General features: G+C 38.1%; 2 protein-coding genes across 4 annotated transcripts; both read left to right on the top strand.

The window, feature by feature from the left end:
- Window positions 1-2: 2 nt before the first annotated feature.
- LOC136236983 (chondroitin sulfate synthase 1-like) lies at window positions 3-8,983 on the top strand. 3 transcript variants are annotated; one of them, XM_066027217.1, is made up of 3 exons: window positions 3-93; window positions 143-1,018; window positions 8,583-8,983. In XM_066027217.1, the coding sequence occupies exons 2-3, from the start codon at window positions 173-175 to the stop codon at window positions 8,835-8,837; spliced, it is 1,101 nt and encodes a 366-aa protein (XP_065883289.1). In that variant the 5' UTR covers window positions 3-93; window positions 143-172; the 3' UTR covers window positions 8,838-8,983. The 3 variants fall into 3 exon arrangements, with proteins under 3 accessions (XP_065883289.1, XP_065883291.1, XP_065883290.1); XM_066027219.1 differs by having other exon boundaries at window positions 26-1,032; window positions 8,583-8,811; XM_066027218.1 differs by lacking the exons at window positions 3-93; window positions 143-1,018 and adding an exon at window positions 4,842-8,406.
- A 415-nt stretch (window positions 8,984-9,398) lies between these two features.
- LOC136236985 (ribulose-phosphate 3-epimerase-like) lies at window positions 9,399-21,931 on the top strand. Its single transcript, XM_066027221.1, has 7 exons — window positions 9,399-9,719; window positions 9,766-9,842; window positions 18,283-18,314; window positions 19,965-20,025; window positions 21,130-21,176; window positions 21,235-21,456; window positions 21,702-21,931. The coding sequence occupies exons 1-7, from the start codon at window positions 9,598-9,600 to the stop codon at window positions 21,819-21,821; spliced, it is 681 nt and encodes a 226-aa protein (XP_065883293.1). The 5' UTR covers window positions 9,399-9,597; the 3' UTR covers window positions 21,822-21,931.
- Window positions 21,932-22,856: the final 925 nt, after the last annotated feature.

Here is a 22,856-nt window from a genome sequence, read left to right as displayed (position 1 = left end):
GTCACGTGGCCTGTGTAGGAAATTACGAAGCAAAGTACGGGGGCGGAACGATCGGGAACGTTGGGCGAAATCGAAATTACTGTCTGTATCACAGTAAGCAATGATGTTATGAAGATTCGTAATTAATGTGGGATATTTAAAGGCACACAGCAGCAAAAAAAATTATCTAAAAATGATCAGTGTTAGAAGAGGCCCGCTTCGTGATGCGTTTCTGCTATTCTCTGGTTTGCTAGTCGGAGCTGGCATAGTACTATATTACCCTGACAATGCTGGAACAGCTACTAACGTTGATCCTTTAGTTATTTCACATGTCGTAACGAAGAGCCTTCATCGTGGACGTGCCGTTAACGATCTCAATGCCACTACTGTAATAAGTCAAGGTGTACCCCAGGAGGATGAAAGATTACCAACAACTAGTGTACGACCAAAGACCATAGCGGATGAACTGGTGTTGAAAAAGACTTTATTTGTTGGAGTTGTGACAGCTGAAAACCTTCTGAACACAAGAGGACAGGCTATCTATGAAACATGGGGAAAATTAGCACCTGGTGTTACATTCTTTTCTGGTGAAGGTGAATATAAAGGAACGCTGCCAGTTGTGAGTTTGCCAGGAGTGGATGACACTTATCCACCACAGAAGAAAGTATATCGAATGTTAAAATACATGCATGACAATTATATTGACGAGTACAAATGGTTCCTGAGAGCTGACGATGACGTGTATATTCGTGTTCCACAGTTGGTGCAATTCTTGAATACACTGGATTCCAGTAAGATGGTATACATGGGACAACCAGGAATGGGCAAGCCTGAAGACTTGGAGAGAATTCAGCTACATGCAAATGAACACTACTGCATGGGTGGAACAGGGGTAATTTACAGCAATAAACTGTTGAAACGACTAGCCCCTCACTTAGAAGACTGCCTAGCCAATGTTGTAGTATCGTACAATGAAGATTTGGAAGTTGGCAGATGTATCAGTCGCAGATTAGATGTGCAGTGCACATGGTCTTATGAGGTATGGAAAACTTCGTAAGTTGGAAGTCCAAATCATTGCATGTGTTCAAGCCCTACCTATATCTTCATTGCCATGGCTTCAGTAGATTTGCAACCAAGCTTATGGTGTGATTCTCTATGTATAACGTTGAAAATCGACGAAGTTAATTTGCCCTCAGATATGGTTTATTGTAGTAAATTGATACTGCTATGATTCTGTGTAGATCTGTTTATGTTTGTTCTTAAATATACTATAGCCTTCATGTATTGTACTCCATTATGTAGGAGAGGGCAGTTTTCCTGGTAACCTATAGCTTATCTAATGCTGCAGCATATTGATATTAGTGTCTCCGTTTAGATATCAAAATGACATGAACTGATTGGTAATATCTTTGGAATTTCCATATTAGCAAACTAATTAATTTGTACTAAATCATGGTGATAGCTAAAGTATCCATTGGCTATAGATCCAAAGGTTCATTGTAACGCTATACCTTCCTGGTATTATCATACCGTGTGTATGTGATCCATTGTGTGACAAGGACTTGTCACCTTATCTCTGAGGGAATATTATTAACTTGGTGACTGAGTATTTGAATTGAGGAATTTCTGGTAGCCTTTAATGGAATGGGCTATGGTCATGATTTCACTTTTTATAATTAAACTGGAAGGGTTCTGCATTAATTTTGTTGACTACATTATTTGTATATGTACCCTGATGCCCAAGTTTGTGTATGGCTTCTTGTAAGGTATGCATTATATGCCTTCGCTGTCAAATGATCAATATACTACATAGCTTTGCATCAATAAAATGCACTAAAGCAACAAAAGTAGTTGCTCATTGCAAATGAAGAAGAGCGTTAAAGCAATAAGTTTGCTATCATCACCAAAGCCATTCTGTTGATTATACATTCCCATAAACACACCAAAGGATTATGGTGCTCAGGAAAGGCGTATAATGAATTTACTAAGAGACTTAAAACTTAATTGGTATAAATTGTGTATACTATATAATAGTTAGACACCAAGACCAAGGGAACTAAGCGATTTAGTAACCCTGATGGCCTGAGGCTGTAGCGTCCCGAGCGCAGCGAGGGCACTACTAAGGGCCAGAGGGGTTACTAAATCGCTTAGTTCCCATTGGTCGCGGTGTCTAACTTATTTAGACTATGGTTTAAAGTACATACCTTTATAGCCAGAGTATTAGGGTGGGGTGAAAGAGCAATGCAGAACAGCAGAACGGTTTCTTCCTGAAGTCCTTACAGCGCCCACAAAAATAATTATTTGACCGGTAACCAGAGTAACAGCTAGAGCTATAGTAGATATGCCGCTTAGTATACTATTTCTCCAGAATTATTTGCAGAACACGGAGAAGAATTGTATTACAGTATTATCAAGTACTCCAGTGTACCTTTCGTGTTATAATTATTTTTCACGTACAAAATTGCCTGAGGGCGGGTTACTAAATGAACATGTGTAGGTGACTAAATGAGCATGTCAGGAGACTAAGTGATTTAGTAACCCTCTAAATGAGCTATATCATAGTCTAAGTTGAAATAGTGGTGTGGTTTTTAATAAATGCCAGGTTGAAGATGGTGGCACTACACTGTTGTTGAAGCCAAGGAATGCAACCATTTCTGCCTATCAGTTCTTGGCTGCTAGCTTTAATTTCACTACTTTCCATCCAGACTGGATATTTATAGATGCCACATGCACCCTTTGATGTGTAATAGTTGTGCTTTTCTTTAAATCCTTTGAGAATGGGCTGTTTATTGTTCTCACACTTGTTGATTGTTAATGCAATTTCTTGGTAGCTATGTATATGTTAAGGTATTGCTGCGAGTGCTATATGAAAAATAAAGCACAAGGTGCACAGTTGAGATGCTAATAAAGCACGAGGCAAAGCCAAGTGCTTTATTAGCATTGTGGCCAAGCGCTAAGTGTTTTATTTTTCATATAGCACGAGCAAGGCAATGCTTTAAATGATTTATAGAACTATTTAGTCATGTAGCTTCACTATACACTAGGACTCGTAATAACACGTGTTGCACGAATTATTAGCAGCCCAAATGCATACAAACTAGTAACTGATGTGTAGTTCACCGTAGTTTGGCATAGTAGACGTTCATCGCGTATTTTGGCAGGTTTGCGTCATGTGGCACATGGTGAAGTATTTCCGTGATATCTCCAGGGGACTTGTTCGTTTATATTAACAAACGTAACAGCAACGTTACCTTCTTCCACCCATCATCGAAGCATTTAGGTATGTCTATAAAAGCAATCCAGTGGTAGAACTCATATTGGCTGGGATGATTCACCACTCAGCACGACGAGGGCTGGTATATCAGCCTTCATCAGCTTGGGTGATTAGTCATACTGGCTTGAGCACCGCGGGCTATTAGCCCGCACTAGAGCACAAGGGCCACTGTGCTTTATTGCCCACAAAGAGTGCTTTATTGTAATAAAGCACTCTTTGTGGGAAATAAAGCACTGTTTGCCCTAAAGTGTACTTTATGAAATTTAAAGTACACTATTCCTTTGATCTCGCCCACGCAAAGTTCTATAAGAAGTAACAATGTCTTGAGTAACTTTACCGTGATATTTTATACTGATGATTTAACTTTCTTATTAAACACACAAAGCTATTTTGTAACCAAATATATGTCATTGTTGCCAAGGACCCCTGCAGAACATTGATATTAATGCACCATATGCGCATTACAACAGCATAAGTGGATCAAGTCATCCCAATTATCTGGGTCATTCGGGTCACATTTTGTCTGGGTCATTTCCTGTGAGCTCAATAGGTAACTTGCATGATTGTGTTATGCATAACGGGACACACCCATTTATGGTATCACGTAAAATATAACTCCATAGAAATGTATAGGAAATTATCACAGGCGTGCGCTTCCACAACCATGAAGACTACATTCTACCGTATATTTTGTTAAAATTTCGTATGGTTGGATCCAAGTCATCAGGCTACACTGTAGTGAAAACCGCTCGCGAATCACAGCAGCTGAACTGGACTTATGGCAGTTGATAGTGGGAAAAATGGTACTGCAGGGTCAATGAAGACCGCTGAAGAAGCTGTACATAAAACTAAAGGCCAGAGGAGGATGACATGCTTTGTACTGGATACTTGTTGCAGTTTTAGGCAAGATAAGTTACATTTTTCACGCATGTTCATAAAAGATGAGACATTAACGCGTGGCTGTGACACGCTGGGATTTTGAAGCACTTCTAGTGGTCTGTTGTCTTTTGATGAAGTGTTTTGGCACTGTACACAATGAACAATGGCCATAACAACTGTCAACTGCTTCAAATATAGTGCCAATCTTTGCCCCAGTTGCCTTACCTCCGCTATCAACTGCCATAAGTTCCATCCTGTTAAAGTGATTTGCGAGCAGTTTTCACCACAGTGTAGCCTGTTGACTTGGCTCCAACCATACGAAATTTTATTGAAATATACGTTAGAATGTAGTCTTTATGTCTCTGGAAGCATGCCTTCCAATACATTTCTAGGAAGTTTTATTTTATGTGATACCATAAATGGGCGTGTCCCGTAATGCGTGATGCAATCATGCAAGTTGCCTATTGTAGTGATGGAAATAGAAACTTAGGTGTAGCGATGCTCACATTTTGGGAATGTGTTTTGCTGTCTCCTAGACATATGTGGAGCCACACCCACTTATCAGGATTGTATGCTACTGTATGTGCCTCTGTGGGCATGCATGGCTTCACACCTACTTATCACAATTATGTGTTACGACTATTATGCCAGATCTCGCTTGAGCCAGGGAGCCATGCCCACCTATGGAAATTGTGGGTTGCTTAAGATGTCTGTAGACTACACCCACATATCAATTGTTGACTTTTTGTGTTAAAATGCTCTTTAGTAGCTACTCATTTTAACTATTTTCTCTTGCAGACAATCTCTCCTGTAGTATAACTTGTATATAATCTATGGACAGCTAGAGAGCTTGGGACTTGTGGACAATACTATGGCCAAAATTAGTTCTTGATGCATGCCTCTGTTTTATCGATAACCAGGTCAGAGATTTGGATCCTGTCTCTAGCCAGTGGGTTGACCAGGTCAGCAGTACTGACTGACCCACTTACAACTCTGCACTACACTATACTGAGCCATACATAAATTTCTCGGTATAACCACAGATCACTTTACCAGAAGCCATGGAATGTTAATTTGACAGTAATTGGCTATTACATCACTAATGGAATACTATGGTGGATGGATTGCCTTCTTGAAAAATGCTATTATTTGGCCTGTAGTCTATATGAAACTGTTTTCATTGATGCAGCTTCCTAGGGACAACTGACAGGGTCAAACATAACCTTACTCATAACCATTCAGTGATAATGATTTGTAGCATGCAGGAAAAACATTAAATTGGTCACTCAAATGACATATCACTGAAAGTAAACCACTGAAGTGTAGTCATAATGCTCATCATTTTGATCTGAAAATGAGGAATTGTAGTTCATCTTACAATAATATGACTTGTGATTAACTATTGAAACCCACCTTGTAGAAGATAGTATTTTCTATGAGTGTGACAGATGCAACACGTATTACATTCTTGAAACCACATCTTCACCTATTTTAACTCTGTGCCAATTTGTAGTTCTATAGAATGTTTCGGTTAAATGTTCATTTGCTGACAAAGCAAGTATTTAATTTCTGTACTGTATGTCTACAAATGTGACTGAATTTTAGAAACCATTGATGTGTTCACAGCACTAGTCTTGTAATAATCATAACACATTTAAATTAATTGGTAAAATTTGCAGAAAATAGAAAGAATTTGTGTAAGTTTTATTGCTTTACTAGTCAGAACTCAGTTCAATAAAACGGGAGTTATTGGTATGCCAAAGTATCTGTTATGGTTGTAATTGTTCAAGTTCCGTATATGAATCAGTTTATTTGTTAGTCCTGTATTCCTCAATTTCCTTTTTCCATAAAAGTATGATTAAACAAGGTTTTAAAAGTGTGTGCACATCGATGGTTTTCCTAAATTTAGTCACATGTTTTTTGATGCATATTTTATATCTGATGAGCTCCTGCATATTTTGTAGTAGTAACTGTAGAATGTCAGGGTAACATTTTGTGGATTATCGAGCTATTGTGAATGCTGCCTATGTAACAGTATGGTAGTATAGGGATCATGGAGGTTTGCACTAATATTAAACAGAAACCAGCGTCACAATACCTTCATGGTGTTTTGGTTAGGTAGAATCAAGCCCAAAAGTGTCTTTAGAGTGGCCAAAAATGCTTCCGAAAAACTGCTACAAAAATTTTATTTTCTAATGACTGACTGACTAACTGCCTGATGCCTTCAGACAAGCACAACTCCATAACGGCTAAGGCTACGGACTTGATTTTTTTCACTGTTAGATGTCACTTCAGCTCACAGGTGCCTTGGCATTCCGCAGTACGTTCAATGTACACATCATGAACTTACTTTTGTCCTCCTTTTTGTCCCATTTCTTCTCACCGAGCAAGGTGCAGGGAAAAGTGTTGATTTGCGGTAGCTAGTGTTGTCCATGTTTTCTGTAGCGAATGGATGGATTGATTGCAGAGGCGCTTCTCATAATGTTTATTTGCAACACTGCTGAACATAGCTGAAAATGGTTACTTCACTTTTTTGTAATTAATAATTGGGACGTGTGTTCAGATGAAAACATTAAGTATGGTGCTATTCTTTCTTATGATGTGGTATGTGCTGGTTCACCAGTCAAAATTATGTTACAAAAAAAAGTGAACAAACAAGTAGAAGGAAAAACGAATTTTAAGTTCGATTAGGGATCATAATAGCCTTAAAAAGTAGTGGAACAAGGTAAGTACACAAATGAATTGTAAGTTAAGAAGATGTTACGGCTATAGCCAAAGTTTCTCGGTGAATTTTGTCGCTGTTATTTATTTGTCTCCACAATTGCCTTTCTGCCTTATTCGTGAGTTTGCAGTAGATTACTGTAGCAAACGACTCGAAATTCACAATAGAACAATGGTTCAGAGTTGGTTAATACCAATTAACAAGATATAGTCCTAGCACTGAGTACAGCAAGTATGGAGATTCTTGTGTAGATGATCTATGACAAAATATAGAGCTCTCAGGCTGTGACCAAGTCACTACTTGGGTCTGGTTTTTTGTGTATTCAGCACAGAGTCCCTTGTTAGATAATTACCAAGCTTGTTGACCATTGGATTTTGGCAACCTTATCTACATAGTAGCTAGGTACCGAGTCTACCGACACATGTGTGCATGGGACTGTGAAACATGTTGATTGCTGTGAATAAATGGTATCTATAGTATGTTAGATTTTTGCCATTGACTACAAGACAGAGCAGTTATCTGATCAGGATATTTTGTCACAGATACCATTTAGAAGAAGTGTTGAAACCAAGTATTTACAAGGTGCTTACTGAAGATGTGGCTGTTGGCTAAATTGGCTACTCAACTGAGGCATTAAACATTTTGAGCTGGAGTCGAGCGGAGAACGTCAAAGGCTTGTTTTTGCAAAAAAAAAATCCGTTGGTTGGTACATGTGCTACGAGTTTGTTGGTCGAGTTGATTTGTACCGGCCAGGTGCGAAAATTAGTCTACAGTAAAATAACTTAGAGGCGCTTAATACTTAGGCATAACTTGATACCGGTAGCTACTGAACTACCTATAGCCGGCTATGGTGCGATTAAACTTTCAAGATATCTCCACTTTTCTGGTGGGAGTTACAATCGGTTATTTAACTGTAGGGTCGCTGATGAAGAGTTTAAACGAGGCGTCTGGGCGAGGCGAAGTTGCAGCCAACGGAACTTTACTCATCGCGATCGTCACTGCCGATAAGTTTCTGCAGCAAAGAACTGAAACTATAAACATGACATGGGCTCAGACTGCTTTAGAAATGGGTGTTCAAGTATTGTTCTTCACTGGAGAAGTTAGCTCGCAGTCTAGCGTGGGCGATTTTCCTATAATTCGCCTCCCCGGCGTGGATGACACCTACCCTCCACAGAAAAAGGTTTTTAAAATGTTACAATACCTCCAGAGATACCATATGCAGCATTACAAGTGGCTATTACGAGCAGACGACGACCTTTATGTCAGAGTTAAAGAGCTAGTTAGTTTCCTCAATACACTGGACCACCACCAGAAGTTATACATGGGGCAACCTGGTTTGGGAAAACCAGATGATTTGGAGAGACTGAAATTGTACTCGTATGAGCATTTTTGTATGGGAGGACCTGGTGTCATATTTAGCAGCAGTTTGTTGTCAAGTTTGGTAGAACATCTGGACTATTGCTTGCAGAATGTGGTATCATATAATGAGGACGTTGAAATAGGCAGGTGTATTAGCCGACAGCTTAATATCCAGTGTACTTGGGCCTATGATGTGAGAAATGTACCTAGTTATGTAAAACTTTATAACTTGTATGCAGACGTATACACTTGTTTACGTAAAACCTTATAACTTGTATACAGAGGATTTATGCATGTATGTTTTTAAAATTTCCCAGATTTGTGTATGTTTTCCAGAATTTAATTTTGTAATGTTTTGTCTTGTTACAGCTTTCCAGGTTGTTCTACATGGACTACTCTAAGGGAGAGTTTTTCAAGACTGAAGCAGTTTATAAAGACAAAAAACTTCCAAATGCATTGACAGTACATGCATTTAAGAAACCGCTGGAGATGTACAAAATTCATCAGTTTTTCATTGAAGCTGACCTAAACAAGACGATAGCAGAAACCAGTAGATTAGAAAAAGAATTGACTAAAGTACAAAAAGTTACAAAGAAACATCGGGCCTATGCACAAGAGAAATGACAACCTGTTTTTAATGCCAACCTGTTTTTAATGCCAACTCATATGAACAAATAATTGCTACATTTTAAAATCATAATTTATTATTTTGTAATATATATTGCAATGATGTAGTGTAGTACTAACAATTTTTTTCTCTCATTTTTTCAGTTTCTTTAAGGGTTTCTTCTAAACAATGCTTACACAGCACATCCATCAACTTTGGTCTGCCACAATAAAAACACACCTCAATGTTCTGTTTGTTCTGGGGCCATTTGTGAGTCATTCGTAACCTCTTCTTAGAATGAGACGTTCTCTTCTTAGGAACAGCCATTAGAATTCCGTTCCATCCCAAGTCCCAGGAATTGTCACTTCCTACAAGGGCTGGTGAAAGTCCAAATAATGCCCTCCACTCCCGAAGTTCTGCTAAATAATCAGCCCAGCTTTTAGATCTAATACTAGCACATGGCCACAGTGTGGTCAATCTTCTTGTAACAGCTCTGTATAACGGAGACAGCATAGAAACAAAGTGGCAGTTCTTGCCGAGGGGTCCGCCCACGCAAGCTATAGTTTACGGAAAATATTCTCCAATTACAGAGAAACACGGAGGTTAGAGGCTTGATTTCTGATTTTTACTGCAGGGAGCGTACGAGATTTCACAAAGTGTTGGACCCCTCCGTTCTTGCTTCGTCACGGCGCTTATTGATTAGAAACTGACACCTTCTCTGAAGGCGCTTATATTTTCACGTGATTGTAGTCTAACAGACTTCGAAGCAAACTCGCAATGCCTTGTACGTGTAAAATTGGCCCTTCCATCCTAAACGCGGACTTATCATGTTTGGCAGATCAGTCTAATCATCTGATGGAATGCGGAGCGGATTATCTTCACCTTGATGTAATGGACGGGTAAACTAAACCATAGCTTCATATGTGTAATTGTTATTTTTCTTAGACATTTTGTGCCTAACATTACCTTTGGAGCTCCTTTGGTTAAATGTCTGAGAGCTAAAGTACCTAATGCATTCTTTGGTAAGTATACTTTTCACTGTACTTTACTACTGTAGAAGACAAGGGGGTGTCACTTCATACTATACATGATTTGTGATCCTGGTCAAGGATTGTATTTCACTGAAAATATGTCTTTTTCACTAATCTGTTTTTTTTTCGTTCGTGCACTACGTACTTGTACAGCTTTGACTGTGCTGGGAAAAACAGATTGTCCAGTGTGTAAAATTGACGTTGTTCATTGACCTTTTGCTCTGACTGCAGTGTAAATTCGTAGTGCAGTGCTCATTGCCTTTAAAATGACAAGGTGGTGGTACTGAGTACATCCTGTGTACTCTGATCATCTTGTCCTCTTGACGTTTACTAAAGGTTGCACTATAATTACACTTGACAGTATCGATCGTTGTATATACACTTTGTGAACTGCTTGACCAACAGCAAATCCTAACTTGACTTTTGTCTGTTGGTTTGGCCGAGGATGGAGATTTGAGAACAGGATACTTTAGAGTACCACCCCCTTGAGAAAATGAAGCTTTGATGTAAAAAAAAAAGCAAATCCGGATTTTTTACGAAATGAGGATATGCACAACTGAAAACATTCTTATAAACACATGATGTTTTTACATGGTGAACAAATATACCGTATTTCCTTGTACAAAAGCTGCAGCCAGGGGGTTTCCAGTACCTTTGGAAAATAAACGCCTGGTCACTCTGGGCTATTGCTTCTGAGTCTACTGTTAATGATTTTAATTGTTTCCCTTGTTGCTGCTTCATACTTGAGTTTAGAGCCCTCTGAGGGACAAAGGTACTTGAGCAATCACGTGAGTAGTCCAGGCGAGTCTGCGTGCGTGCAGATATGTATGATACAACTATTTTCCAGCCTTGCCTATACTTGTTTATATAGTCAACACACTGTTTCTTTGTTTTCTATGCTCACCATTACCGTTCTACTACCACCCGAATTCGATTAAATACCAGACGTCGGTCAGTCCAATCAAAAACAAAGGCCCGGTCTCAAATAAGGCCCTATTTGTTTACAGGCAGGATCAAAAATGCTGGGAAGGAAATAAAAGCCCAGGCTTTTATACGAAATACGGTACCATAGCCAAATGCAAAGTTCATTACGTGTGGTTATGAATATTGAAACAGTGTAGCTGGTAGCGGTAGAACTTGCTCAATAGAATTGCATAAATTACAATAACAATAGTAAAAGTACATGTTCATAGTGGCATGGATAGTCATTTAATAATTGCTACAACCGTGCATGAGTGGTCGGTGACCACCATCCATCATCATTACTGTAGATCTAACATCACGCCACTGTTTCTTAGTCCCGTGAAAGGCTCTGTAATTCTCCAAACAGTAGCTACTTAGACAGTATCTAAACCAACGAAAGTACCTCTTCAGCCACCACTACACACACCAATTGCGTTTGACAAACTCTTAGTAGTAATGTGCTCCTGTAGTGAGACACCCGAAATAGTTCAGACACTTTGGTTGTAAAAGTTGGTAAGTCGTCTTACATCAGGAGCCTTTATTGTCTACATAAGTATAGATTAGGAACTGAGGGCGTGGTACTTAGAACATGGCTTGGTGTTTAATTTTAACCACGTTATATATTTTTTTGAAACCCACAATCAAAAACAACTAGGTCTTAAGTGCGTTTTGCCATAGATTATATATTTGTTACCCGGAGTATGAAGCGTAACCGCACACTCCAATAGCAACAATACATTCCAAATTCTGTATCCGTGTTGTTAATTATTTCTATGCGCTCCTTGTTCTTGCTTGGTGGTAAAGCAAAACTACTGGCTCTACTTCATTGTTTGTTCATTTAAAAGTGAGTTTAAGTAACTAAAACACCATGCTGTTAAAAAGAAGCAGGCAATTCGGCCGTGTTTTGACGTTTCTGGAATTTGTGAGAAATTGAGACAAAGTGGACCATGCCTATTTTTGTGGTAATTTCATCCTGGTATGTCAGGTTGTGGACTGATGTTTGTAAGAGTTGTTAATTGCAACAAGAAATTTTTGTGGACCTGCCAAGCTGAACTACTGGTACTATTTCAATAATTTTTGTATTGAAAGTTATCTACTGTTGTAATAGTTTGAGATGAGTCATATAACAAAGTGCTGTGTTGCTTGTGATGGTTTTTATGACTCACAGAATTCACTCATTATGTGTGATGTATTTTTTACAGTTCTATGTGTGTTGTATTTATTACAGTTATACAGATAAATTTAGTAGAAAACAACCTGCCATTTCAATAAAGGAAGGTTGTGTAGCTACCACTGAACCAATGGAGGCAGCTGCCTGCTTGGGCCGGAAACTACTGAAGGTGATTTAGCACTACAAAAGATGTGAAACACCAATTCGGCTACTTTTAATAGAGCAGCCAGGTTGCCTCATCTTCTAAAATTGTCTAGTTGAGAGCTATTCAACTATCCAGGCGATATCCAAACAATTGCATCTATGCTCTCTGCTGACAGTTTTATTGGACCTACTCATCATATATATCTGACTTCAGCAAGTGATCAAATTTTTTGATTAGGCTCCCCAAGACGGCACATTAGATGCCACATACCTGACAACATAATATGATAGCATTATGTGTTGTCAAACAACTGTGGTGATGCTGTAAACTTTAATGGTCAGGCTAATGGTGGTCTCCACTGCTAACCACAGAGTGCCATCATGTACACCTGGCCATATGCTGATAATATATATATATATATATGCTGTTCAAATCTGTAAATCATATACTTACGTAAACTGTAAAACACAACTTGTAAATTAGGAGTAACCACGTGCATATCTAGCTAAAATGGAAGTACTCATGTTGTAGATGTAATTGTATGATAGTTATGATACAACACACTGCATGGAGAAAACGTATACAATAACTTCAACCACACCTTTGGCGAGTGCTTCCTGCTTTTCTAAGGAGGCCATTTCTCGAGATTGCTATTCGCCCACATTACTATGGTACGTTCTAGTTAAGCACCTCAACAATACGGAGTGTCAAAAGCGAAGTACTCTATTTCATATCCTGGGTAACATATATATAATCTATGGTTTTGCTACACAGTGAATGTGCTTGAAGTCTGAATAAACAAGTATCAAGTATGATTAGGGATCTTAGAAATAAAAGTGGAGGTCGCCTACACCTGAAGAAATACCAGTGGACATTTAATCCTATACCCATAACTAAATTAGGGATTAAATGTCCACTAGCATATTGTCAGGTGTAGGTGACCTCCATTTTTTCAGTACTTTTATTTCAATGATCCCTAATCAAATTTAAAATTCTTCTTTTTTGTAACATTATTATGACTGGTGCACTCACACATACACATTAGAATGGAAAGAATGGTGGCTTATTGTTTTTGCCTGAGTACATATCCCAAATATCAATTGTGACCGGATTTCACAAAACCAGGCTTCCACACACACAAAATCAAACTTACGATTTTACCAGAAATGGATTGCTGGTCTAATACACTATCATATTTCACACTGTACTTCCTTCAGCACTGACAAGTCTGGTTTCTGTAGCAGCTTTCTTCCGACCCTGCCAAAGCCACAAGTGTGAGATTGGCACCATTAAATGGCCATGGCTTTGTGATAATGGTGTGTAGTGAGCTGGGACTTCACAGAGAGCTCGCCAATAGTGTTCTCAGTCAATTTGGAGTAATTTGAGGGCCATGGAGGGCCATGGAGAGCCCAAACTTGGCCTCTGGATTCCAATCGTCTTCTTACTCCATTTTATACCCGTATATTAAGACCACCGTCCACCCCCACCCTCCCACCCTATTACTACCATCTGTGATATTATTACCCGATCGAAAAAAGCTGCTCAAAACAGGGCAAATTTTGGGTATCAGAAATGTATACACCCACTCAGTGATAGCTAGTGAACAGATGAACAATTGGTGCAAATTTTGTTTGCACAGCTGTAGGCACTGGGAAGTTATTACAAAATGATTCCTTAAAATCGCCATATCTCCTAACAAAGCTTTGTGCGTCGAAGCCTTGTTTTGTCAAATTCAGTCACAATTACTGAAATAGCGAAGTGACCATTACACTTTGTTTTCAGCTGTGTTCAGCATGTTATGCAACATTTAAAATGGAGAAACACTCTCTGCAGTCAATCAGTCACAGCAGAAATTCAGGTGATTCCTGTCAAATGTAGGGAAGCCATCACGCAGTGCTACCGTACTGTAAATCGATACCTTACGCTGTCAGCAAAGATAAATGGGACACAAAGGAGGATGAAGGTAAGTCCATGGAGCATGCATTGTACGTACTACAGTATGCCAGAAGGCACCAGTCGGGCTGAAGCAATGTTGAGCAGTGAAAAAATCACTTAGTTGTTAAATATCAAGTTACGATTATCTGAAGGCATCAGTCGGACAGTCAGTCAGTAGAAAATTCCACTAAATAGTTTTGGCTTGGTTATACCTAAACGACACTGCCAAGATGCCATGAAGGTATTTTAAGGCTGGTTTTAAGGTAATATTTTTTGACAGAATATCCCAAACCTTCATGATCCCTATTATACAGTCTCAGCAGTTTTCTAAAGATATTTCTAATATGCTAGGGGTAGAGACCTCATTACACAAAGAAAAGTAAAATAGAGACCACAACAGCCTTATATACACCTGTACATTCTGTTTAGTGGACACAGAAAAAGTCTTAATTATACATTTCCCCAAATTACCAAAAGCCTCAAGAGGCCTTTGTAGTTTGACATGCCACCTCTCTAATAACTTTTCTGTCCATAAAAGTTAGTAAATTGTTCACACAAACTACTATACTTGGCAGGATGTTGTGTCTCTGTTTTCTTAGCTGGTGTCTTTGGGTGGATGGTACAATATGTTGGATGCAGTCACTAGTAGTTAGGTACCTGCAGTGAGTATAGTTTGTAGATTGCTTGTTGAAACTTTATACGTACTTAAAAGTGCAGTACAACTCCCAGCATTCTTATAACTTTAGGCATCCCACCCAGAAACCGTAGACCAATTTATGCACTCAGAATAAAATTATGTTCTAGTATCCTAAATGGCTTGTCCTGCATAGCCAGCTCCTTTGTTTTTGCTGCAGATTCATATATCTAGCTTTCTAAGTTTTTAGCTTGAGGCTGGGCATTCGGCACATGAGACCTGGTCCATACTTTTGAAATTGTGCTATAGTGAAACTTGTGTATTGAGGAACCGACCAAAAGTGTCGTGGTTGTCTCCTGATTTTCCAGTCAATTTACATGCTAAGGGATACTTTAAGACCATTACCAAGTGTACAGATTTCACAGGTGTCCTCATTTCAAGTGTCCTTACTAACAGGTTCCACTGTATGTGTCTAAGCTTGGTGCTCAATAGGCAACTTTGTGGTACTTGTTAGAGTCGTAATATGGCCATTTGATCTTGTTGTTGAAGTATTTGTTGTTATTAATTTTGTTGTTACTTGAAGCAGTTATGTTGCTTTACTGAAAATGAAGCATTTGTGGAGAAGAGATCAAGAGATTAACACGTAACAAAGCAAAGTTCTGTCTTTACTGTACCTCAGCCACTAAAGCAGTTAAATTTTTTGCAAGTGATATTGTGCATCTCGTCTTATGGGCTTGGACCACTTTAATTTTCAACCATGAGATTGCCTGAGATAAGAATGTATATAATCAGTTACTGTAAATATGACCTGAAGCAGTTTGAATACTCTAAAGTGTACTTTTATTGGATGAAACACAATGAATTGGTATCAATTAGTTAGGAATCCTACAATGATTTCCTTGATAGTGTAGGGTTTCGATTAACATGTAGGGTTTTAAACAAACATGTAGGATTAGCAACATACATACATGTTACATAGCAACATACATACATGTTACTATCATTCACAAAATCTTCAGTCCTGAATAGTGTTGTGTAATTTGAAACACTGTTGTATACGGTTGTCTAGTACAGTGTGAGCTACTGAACTTGTAGCCAGACATGTTTTAAAATTATTACATAGTTCTGTTTGGATGAGCCTTAGTAGTTGCAGTACAAAAGTACCAAATGGTTGGCAAATTTGAATGAGGTCTACAGTGTAACAGTGGTAAGCTTGGTTTTTCAAATATTTTAGAGGCAATATTGCTACATCACGGGGCACAGCTTCTCACGTGCCAGATGAAACAACAATAAATGTTGCTTTGTTTCTCCTTTCTTAAGTTTAGCATCGTTCAGCACACCATGATCAAACATTTGATTAGCACTTAAGTCATCTCAGCCCTCCTCTGATTTTGTAGCCATACAGTTTGTTGAAGGAATCATTTAAATTGTTTCATAGTTCTTATCTAGGCATCATTCTTCCTATTCATTCATCAGGTGATTCTATCCTGCATACTTTAGGATTCCCTAAACCTTAGTAGTGAGATTATAGTTAAGGAAACGTGTACATTGTTGAGGAAATGTGTAAATTGTTGTGTAAATTGCTGAATGTGGACTTGTTGTAATGAGGCTATCACTAGTTCATGAACCTTGAACTTTAAGTGAAACTGACAACACATAGTTTATAGTAACAAATCAAAAAGTTGACAATACTTAAAACTTTACACCAGCATTAAGTGATTAAGTTACATAGAAAGGTGTTTACATTATCCCTGCTTAAACTACAGCGTACGGTATAGTCCAGTGACAGTTAAGCCTGCTACTGAAAATTGTCTTTCTAGAGAAACACTTTCTCTTCAGCCCCTCAGCTGTCTTCACTCTGAGATTCACTTGTAATATCTGTACTCAAACCTCTTCCTCCAGACATCAATGCCATGTTTATACAACTATGGAAATTTTTTTCCTCTCCACATATTATTCTTTCATGTAATTCAAACCTTGTAAACTGCATTTAAAAGTTTGTTTATTTGAACAAATGTTCGGAGGGAAAAATTTAGAATTCAGCTAAGTTTGGATGGTAATAGGCTTTGCTTACGTTAGGGGATCCATTCTACAATGACTACACTAGCAATAGCATATGAGATTTGCTGATATTCTGATAACTGAAGCTGATAAACATAGCTGATCCTGTGTACAGTAGTACTGCATGCTTATCTTCCCACAAGAAATTGGCTTGCTTGTACTGCCAGTAGTGCTACACAGTAATAGCAACATTGTATTGTGAACATGTATTTCTGCTTTATCTGCATCCTGTTTTTTCATCATGATACTGATCTGATACTGACATACAAAAATACGACTATTATATGGTTTTTCTGATAACTGATACCACACACACTCACACGCACATACTGTATGTATTCAACCCTTATGACCTTTGTGTGTACAAAAGCAAGGCTTTGTTCCATTAAGGCTTTTCCTATCAACTGTGTACTGGTGTGATCTGTTACTATGAGCTAACATATGAAGTGGGTGTATGTACATACTTCTCTGGGTGATATCATGATACTTGTATTTGACATATCTTGAACAGTAATGGTTTGGTGGAAATGAGTTAGATGGGTCAACTCATGTAGCTACTACTTCTAAGAAGATGTCTTTTTATTTATTCTGGATTAACCCCCGCAGGAAAACTTTACCAACTGAAGTCATCAAGATGTTAGTGGATTCCCTTGTGTTATCTCACCTGATTTATGCTTTACTGGTTTGGGGTCCTTTGTTGTCTCAGTCAAACATTCATCACTTACAACGTTTACATAATTGGGGTGTGCGTATCACTACTTCATTGCAGAAATTTGACCATGTGTCAGAACATCGTGCCAACTTTAATCGGCTGACAGTTTCAACTTTAATTAAGTACCGCTGCTTGTGTGCTTTACACAAGATCTATGTGGGTGATGATACTGTGCTGGATCCTCCAGTAGTATTTGGAACTAATCATAAGCATCATACTAGATCCTCACAAAGATTTATTCAGCCAGCCTTCTGCAGATTGTCCTTTACTAAGAAACTGTTTAGACATTCTGCTACACTCTGGTGGAATGATCTGCCTGATGAAGTTGCTCTGTCTTCCACTTTTCCTTCCTCAGTGTATAATTTTTATGTTGTGTAATGGATGTGTAATTTTTTGTGTGGTGTATTTGTGTTGTGTACAAATATTACTTCTGTACTTGTGTGTTTATTGTAGTTGTACGTTTGTTCTTTGTATGCTCTTGTATGGAAGAACAGCTATGCTGAATATTTGAACTAAACTAAAAATCAATCAATCATTCAATTTGATGTTTTTCCACCACACTAGTTTTGTAGGAACAGAATGAATATTGTAGTTGAAATATTTTAGAGTACGTAAGAGTTTGTGTGGAATGTGTATTGTACTCAGTGTCTCTGTGTGTAGTTTGTGTGTGTAGTGTAGTGTAGTGTAGTGTATTGGAAACATGCAATATTTTCTGTATTACTACATAACTTTAATAAGTGTAAGCAATTTTAAGTGGTTTTCATTTGAAATATGCTATGATTGTTATTCCGTTGTTCTCTTTTGTTGCAGACATGCATATGATGGTTTCTGAGCCAGAAAGGGTACGTAAGTCGATCTTGAATGTAGAACTCTAGTGAAGGTTTCCTCATTATTTTCATATTTATTTTAATAAATGTTCCCTGATGTATATGCACTCGATGTATGCCCCAACATTCCCTGATACGGTATACAGAAACATGTATGGTTGTAATGCTGAATTGCTGTAAACTCTTGAGCATGAAAGTTAAATATAACGTGGGTGAATTGAAATGTGTAATCTTGTGCATTGGTTTTTGTGTTGTGTATGCGTGTGTTGTGACAGAATGGCTGTCTACATATACAATGCACAGTGTGTGTACCTCTGTAGTTAACCGTCAGGGCACTGAGGGTTACTGTAGTTGTTTTGTGCGGCTGTGCGAATTTGTTGTTACCGCTTGAACTGCTGTGTACTTTATTCATAGGTTAAAAACAACATGCCATTAGGCTTCCCTTGATGAGTTTAACAAATAAAATGTGTGGATTGTTCTTCAAGCACTTTATTCAAAAGTTATGGTAATATTTGCTGTCCATCTTGGCCTTCCTAGCTTCTTGATGAACTCTTGATGTACAAAAGTGATAGTAATAAATTATTTTCAACCATAGTACTTAGTGTATTACATCTAGTGATATTCCACTGATTCAGACAAGGGATCAACAAACTCAACAAAACCAGGGACGAGATTTTAAGATTTCAAGATTTCCACAATATCTTAATTATCGTTAACTAGTCCACTTTTACCAGCAATCTACAATATTTCAGGCCAGGCTTCTTGCGGGTCCTCGCTCAAATAAGCTTCTTGGCTCTTTAAATTAACGAGTCTTCATGGAAGACATGGTCAGTGCGCTATAAAAGGCTAATGCCTAATGCCACGTGGACCATTTTTGTGTGCTAATCATGGTCCACGTGATGTCCGAGGTGTTGTCACACAAATTACCACGTTATTCGCCGCTGCTTGTTTTGTGCAAATTGGAGCCAAAGCTACTGTACGTTGTTCATTTGGTACAAATTGCATTTTTATACCTGGTTTGTGTTGGTGATCATAGTAATCATGGCCCTGCTATAGAAAACGGGACAAAGCAGCAAAGCTGATTCACATGTTGTCACTTGGCACTACAAATCTGGAGATAGTACATCCATATGTTTATTCAATGGTTTTGCACAATAGTGCATCATTTTACTAGTTTGTGTACACAATGTGTTCGTATGTTTTGTATGAAACAGTAGGCAGTACTGTTCAAGTAGGAATTGACACACACTGCCTATAATTCCACCTTTAAAAATCATCCTAGAAACATCTTACACGACGAAAATCACCTTTTCGGAATAGTATTAGTCCATCTAACATCAAATGCAGCATTAAAAGCAAGAAAACACTTACAGTACAGGTAGCTGGATATACAATTTAAATTGTGAATTTTCATTTGCCTGCCTGCCTGACCATAATCACAAGGCAAGCAAGGAATAGTGACCATACCTCAGTCGTAGTAGGCTAGAGGCTGACTTGAGGTATTCTAATACAGCAGTCACCCTAATAGAACAGTCACATGTGTATCACTGTATGATGTAACAAAAAAAACTGAACCAACATAGCTAAAGTGTTATGGTCCCCAAAAGTGTTGTTGAGGTTCCATAGGTGGCATGTAGTACTTTAGTGTTTTGTATATTTTCACAGTGGGTTAAAGATATGGCAGATGCTGGAGCCGACCAGTACACTTTTCACCTAGAGGCAACTAGTGAGTATTGTGTGTAATGCAGTTCAACTCTTCCTGTGTTCAGCGTCTCTATAAAAATTATCAATTAATGCGACCTTGGCTTTTTTTTTTTCTTTGTGGCCATGTTTGTAAACATTTCCTTATACTTTTTGTAACGACCTCAAATGTAATACAGTAGGAAAGAGTGCAATTCTTTTAATTACGCTACATATACATTTATCGCTCCTTTTTTAGTGCAGTCCAATTTTTGGTATGTTTGCTCCAGTATGGAATAGCTGTATACTACAATACAAGTAAATGGAATTTATGAAATCATAAATTAATCTCACAAAATTCCTCTACCTGCCATTTCATGTTTATCCCAATTAGTACCCACTTTCATACGGTGATATACTTATGTACTCTGGTGCCGTCCACCCCTTCGCTAAAAGTAAGGGTCTGGTGAATACAGATCTTATATCAGTTCAAAGGAATTCGGTTAGACAATGTATGTAACTACATGTTATATGAGATGATTGCCCTACAGTTTAAATAAATGCATTGCGTTGCCAAGGCAATTTGTATGGTTGAACATCATTGGCACACAGTAAATAGCTAGCATGGGATATCTGGACTAGAACTGATATGGGATCTGTGTTTCTCCAGACCATTACTTTTACCAAAGGAAATCATTTTTTGATGGTACATTTAGTAAGCATCTTACTTCTTAAATGATGCCTAAGCTGAGTTTCCTAATCAGCTAAATGCTCACGAAATCCCAAAATGGAGAATGTATCGGCATACATACTATGACATGCAGTTGAATCATATATGAAGCCAACTTAACATAACGTGACAATGTAATGTAATATGCTGACATTACTAGGTTGCTGTATGTATATAATTTTACTAGGTAGCCTCGCAAAGCAATTTAGGTGGCCTCACTAGCTTTGATATGCATTTGTATTCTTGGCTCACGAATTGCATTTTTACTGCTTGTTAAATATATACCAGTTGTTAATTTTGAATAATAAAAAAGTCTTTCTTCCACTTGTATAGTATTAAGTTTATAAGGTTTGAATAGTATTGTGTAGTTAATGTCACTTGTTGTGATATACATTTCACATATCAATTGGCTCCTTACAGAGGATCCTGTTGCTTTGATACAATTAATCCGCCAGCATGGAATGAAGGTGTCGTGACTTGTGTACTACAATGAAAGGAGGTGATAAAACTGGTTTGGTTTCTTAGGTTGGTATAGCCATCAAGCCTGGAACATCTGAGAAGGAATTGCTTCCTTACATTGACCAAGTTGATATGGCATTGGTGATGACGGTTGAGCCAGGATTTGGTGGTCAGAAGTTTATGTCGGATATGATGCCAAAGGTGGAATTCTTACGTCAGCAATATCCCTCACTTGACATCGAGGTTGATGGAGGATTGTCACCTAAAACTATTGAGGAAGCAGCTAAGGTAAGCACCACAGCAATAGTTTTGACAGTTTAGAATCTATACTTGAAATGATGTGTAGACTGAAGTAAATGCTATACACTTCTACAGTTTGTTTTATTGCTATACATGTGGACACATTAAACATCACTTGGTGTGTTGGTATATATAGTAAACTAGTGATGCTTTATTGAACTAAAGCTTATTGTACTTACCAGAGTTATTACAATTGGAAATGTAAACATCACCTTCTGCTTTCTCCTGTACAGGCTGGTGCTAACATGATAGTATCTGGTAGTGCTGTAGTGAAGAGTGATGATCCCAAAACTGTTATAATGCAACTCAGAACTGTCGTTGAATCCTGGATACCTAAATGGCCGACCACTTGAATGAACATTCGTTCTTTGTCGGTGTATATGGTGTAGTAGTTCATGTTAACTTGTGAAACTGTACATGTATTTATTTTCTACAAATTACGATTTTTTTGAAATCCTTTGAATACTACTCGGGTATATCTGCAGTGTTGTTGTCAAGCTTGTACATATAGCCACTGTACGTATATCACACCCTATAATAGAGTCTGGTGGTGGACTTGACAGGATCAGAAATTTGGTCTGAACTTAACTTTACATGTCTATGAAAGCTAAGTAGGTGACTGCTTACATGCTGCACATTCTGAGTTTCTGGGAGCTGGATACCTTTCTCAATTACCACACCATTTATTCATTTGTGTGGTATAATTTTACTTTAGATTCTTTGCTCTTGTTAATGTATGCCAGTTGTTAATTTAAGACTTCTTTCCTCATTGTGTAGTATTAAACACAAGCTTATATGTTTGTACAGTACTGTGTATCAATTGGCTTCTTACAGAGGATCCTGTTGCTTTGATACAACTAATCCACCAGCATGGAATGACGGTGGCATGATTTGTGTATTATGATGAGAGGTGATAAAACTGGTTTGGTTTCTTAGGTTGGTATAGCCATCAAGCCTAGAACATCTGCAACTTCCTTACATTGACCAAGGCATTGGTGATGACGGTTGAACCAGGATTTGGTGGACAGAAGTTTATATCGGATATGATGCCGAAGGTGTCAGCAGTATCCCTCACTTGGCATCAAGACTATTGAGAAAGCAGCTAAAGTAAACACCACAGCAATAGTGGTAGTTTAGAATGTATACTTGAAACAATGTAAACGGTATATGCATTTCTTATTGCTGTACTTATTGGCACTTTAAAAATTAAATGTATAATTATACCAAACTTGGTTATAGCAACTTGGCAAGATGTGATGTTTTATTGAACTAAAACTATCCAAATTCCATTACAATTGCAGAGATACCAAGCATTTTACCATAACCTTTAATATTGTAACAAATTTTGTTTAGCAAAAACAAAAATCTGACCAGACTTAAATGCAAAC

Source organism: Dysidea avara, chromosome 10 (assembly GCF_963678975.1).
Source record: "Dysidea avara chromosome 10, odDysAvar1.4, whole genome shotgun sequence".
Classification (NCBI taxonomy): domain Eukaryota; kingdom Metazoa; phylum Porifera; class Demospongiae; order Dictyoceratida; family Dysideidae; genus Dysidea; species Dysidea avara.
The sequence above is the reverse complement of the archived record's forward strand: the minus strand, read 5'-3'. Positions and strand labels throughout refer to the sequence as shown.

What these genes read in the sequence shown, in the direction of transcription:
- LOC136236985 (XM_066027221.1), top strand. Translation starts at nt 9,598, where the DNA reads ATGCCTTGTACGTGTAAAATTGGCCCTTCCATCCTAAACGCGGACTTA. An exon ending in AGTACCTAATGCATTCTTTG is followed by an intron (nt 9,843 to 18,282) that starts GTAAGTATACTT and finishes CTTTTGTTGCAG; the next exon opens with ACATGCATATGATGGTTTCT. An exon ending in CTATTGAGGAAGCAGCTAAG is followed by an intron (nt 21,457 to 21,701) that starts GTAAGCACCACA and finishes TCTCCTGTACAG; the next exon opens with GCTGGTGCTAACATGATAGT.
- LOC136236983 (XM_066027217.1), top strand. Translation starts at nt 173, where the DNA reads ATGATCAGTGTTAGAAGAGGCCCGCTTCGTGATGCGTTTCTGCTATTC. An exon ending in AGTGCACATGGTCTTATGAG is followed by an intron (nt 1,019 to 8,582) that starts GTATGGAAAACT and finishes GTCTTGTTACAG; the next exon opens with CTTTCCAGGTTGTTCTACAT.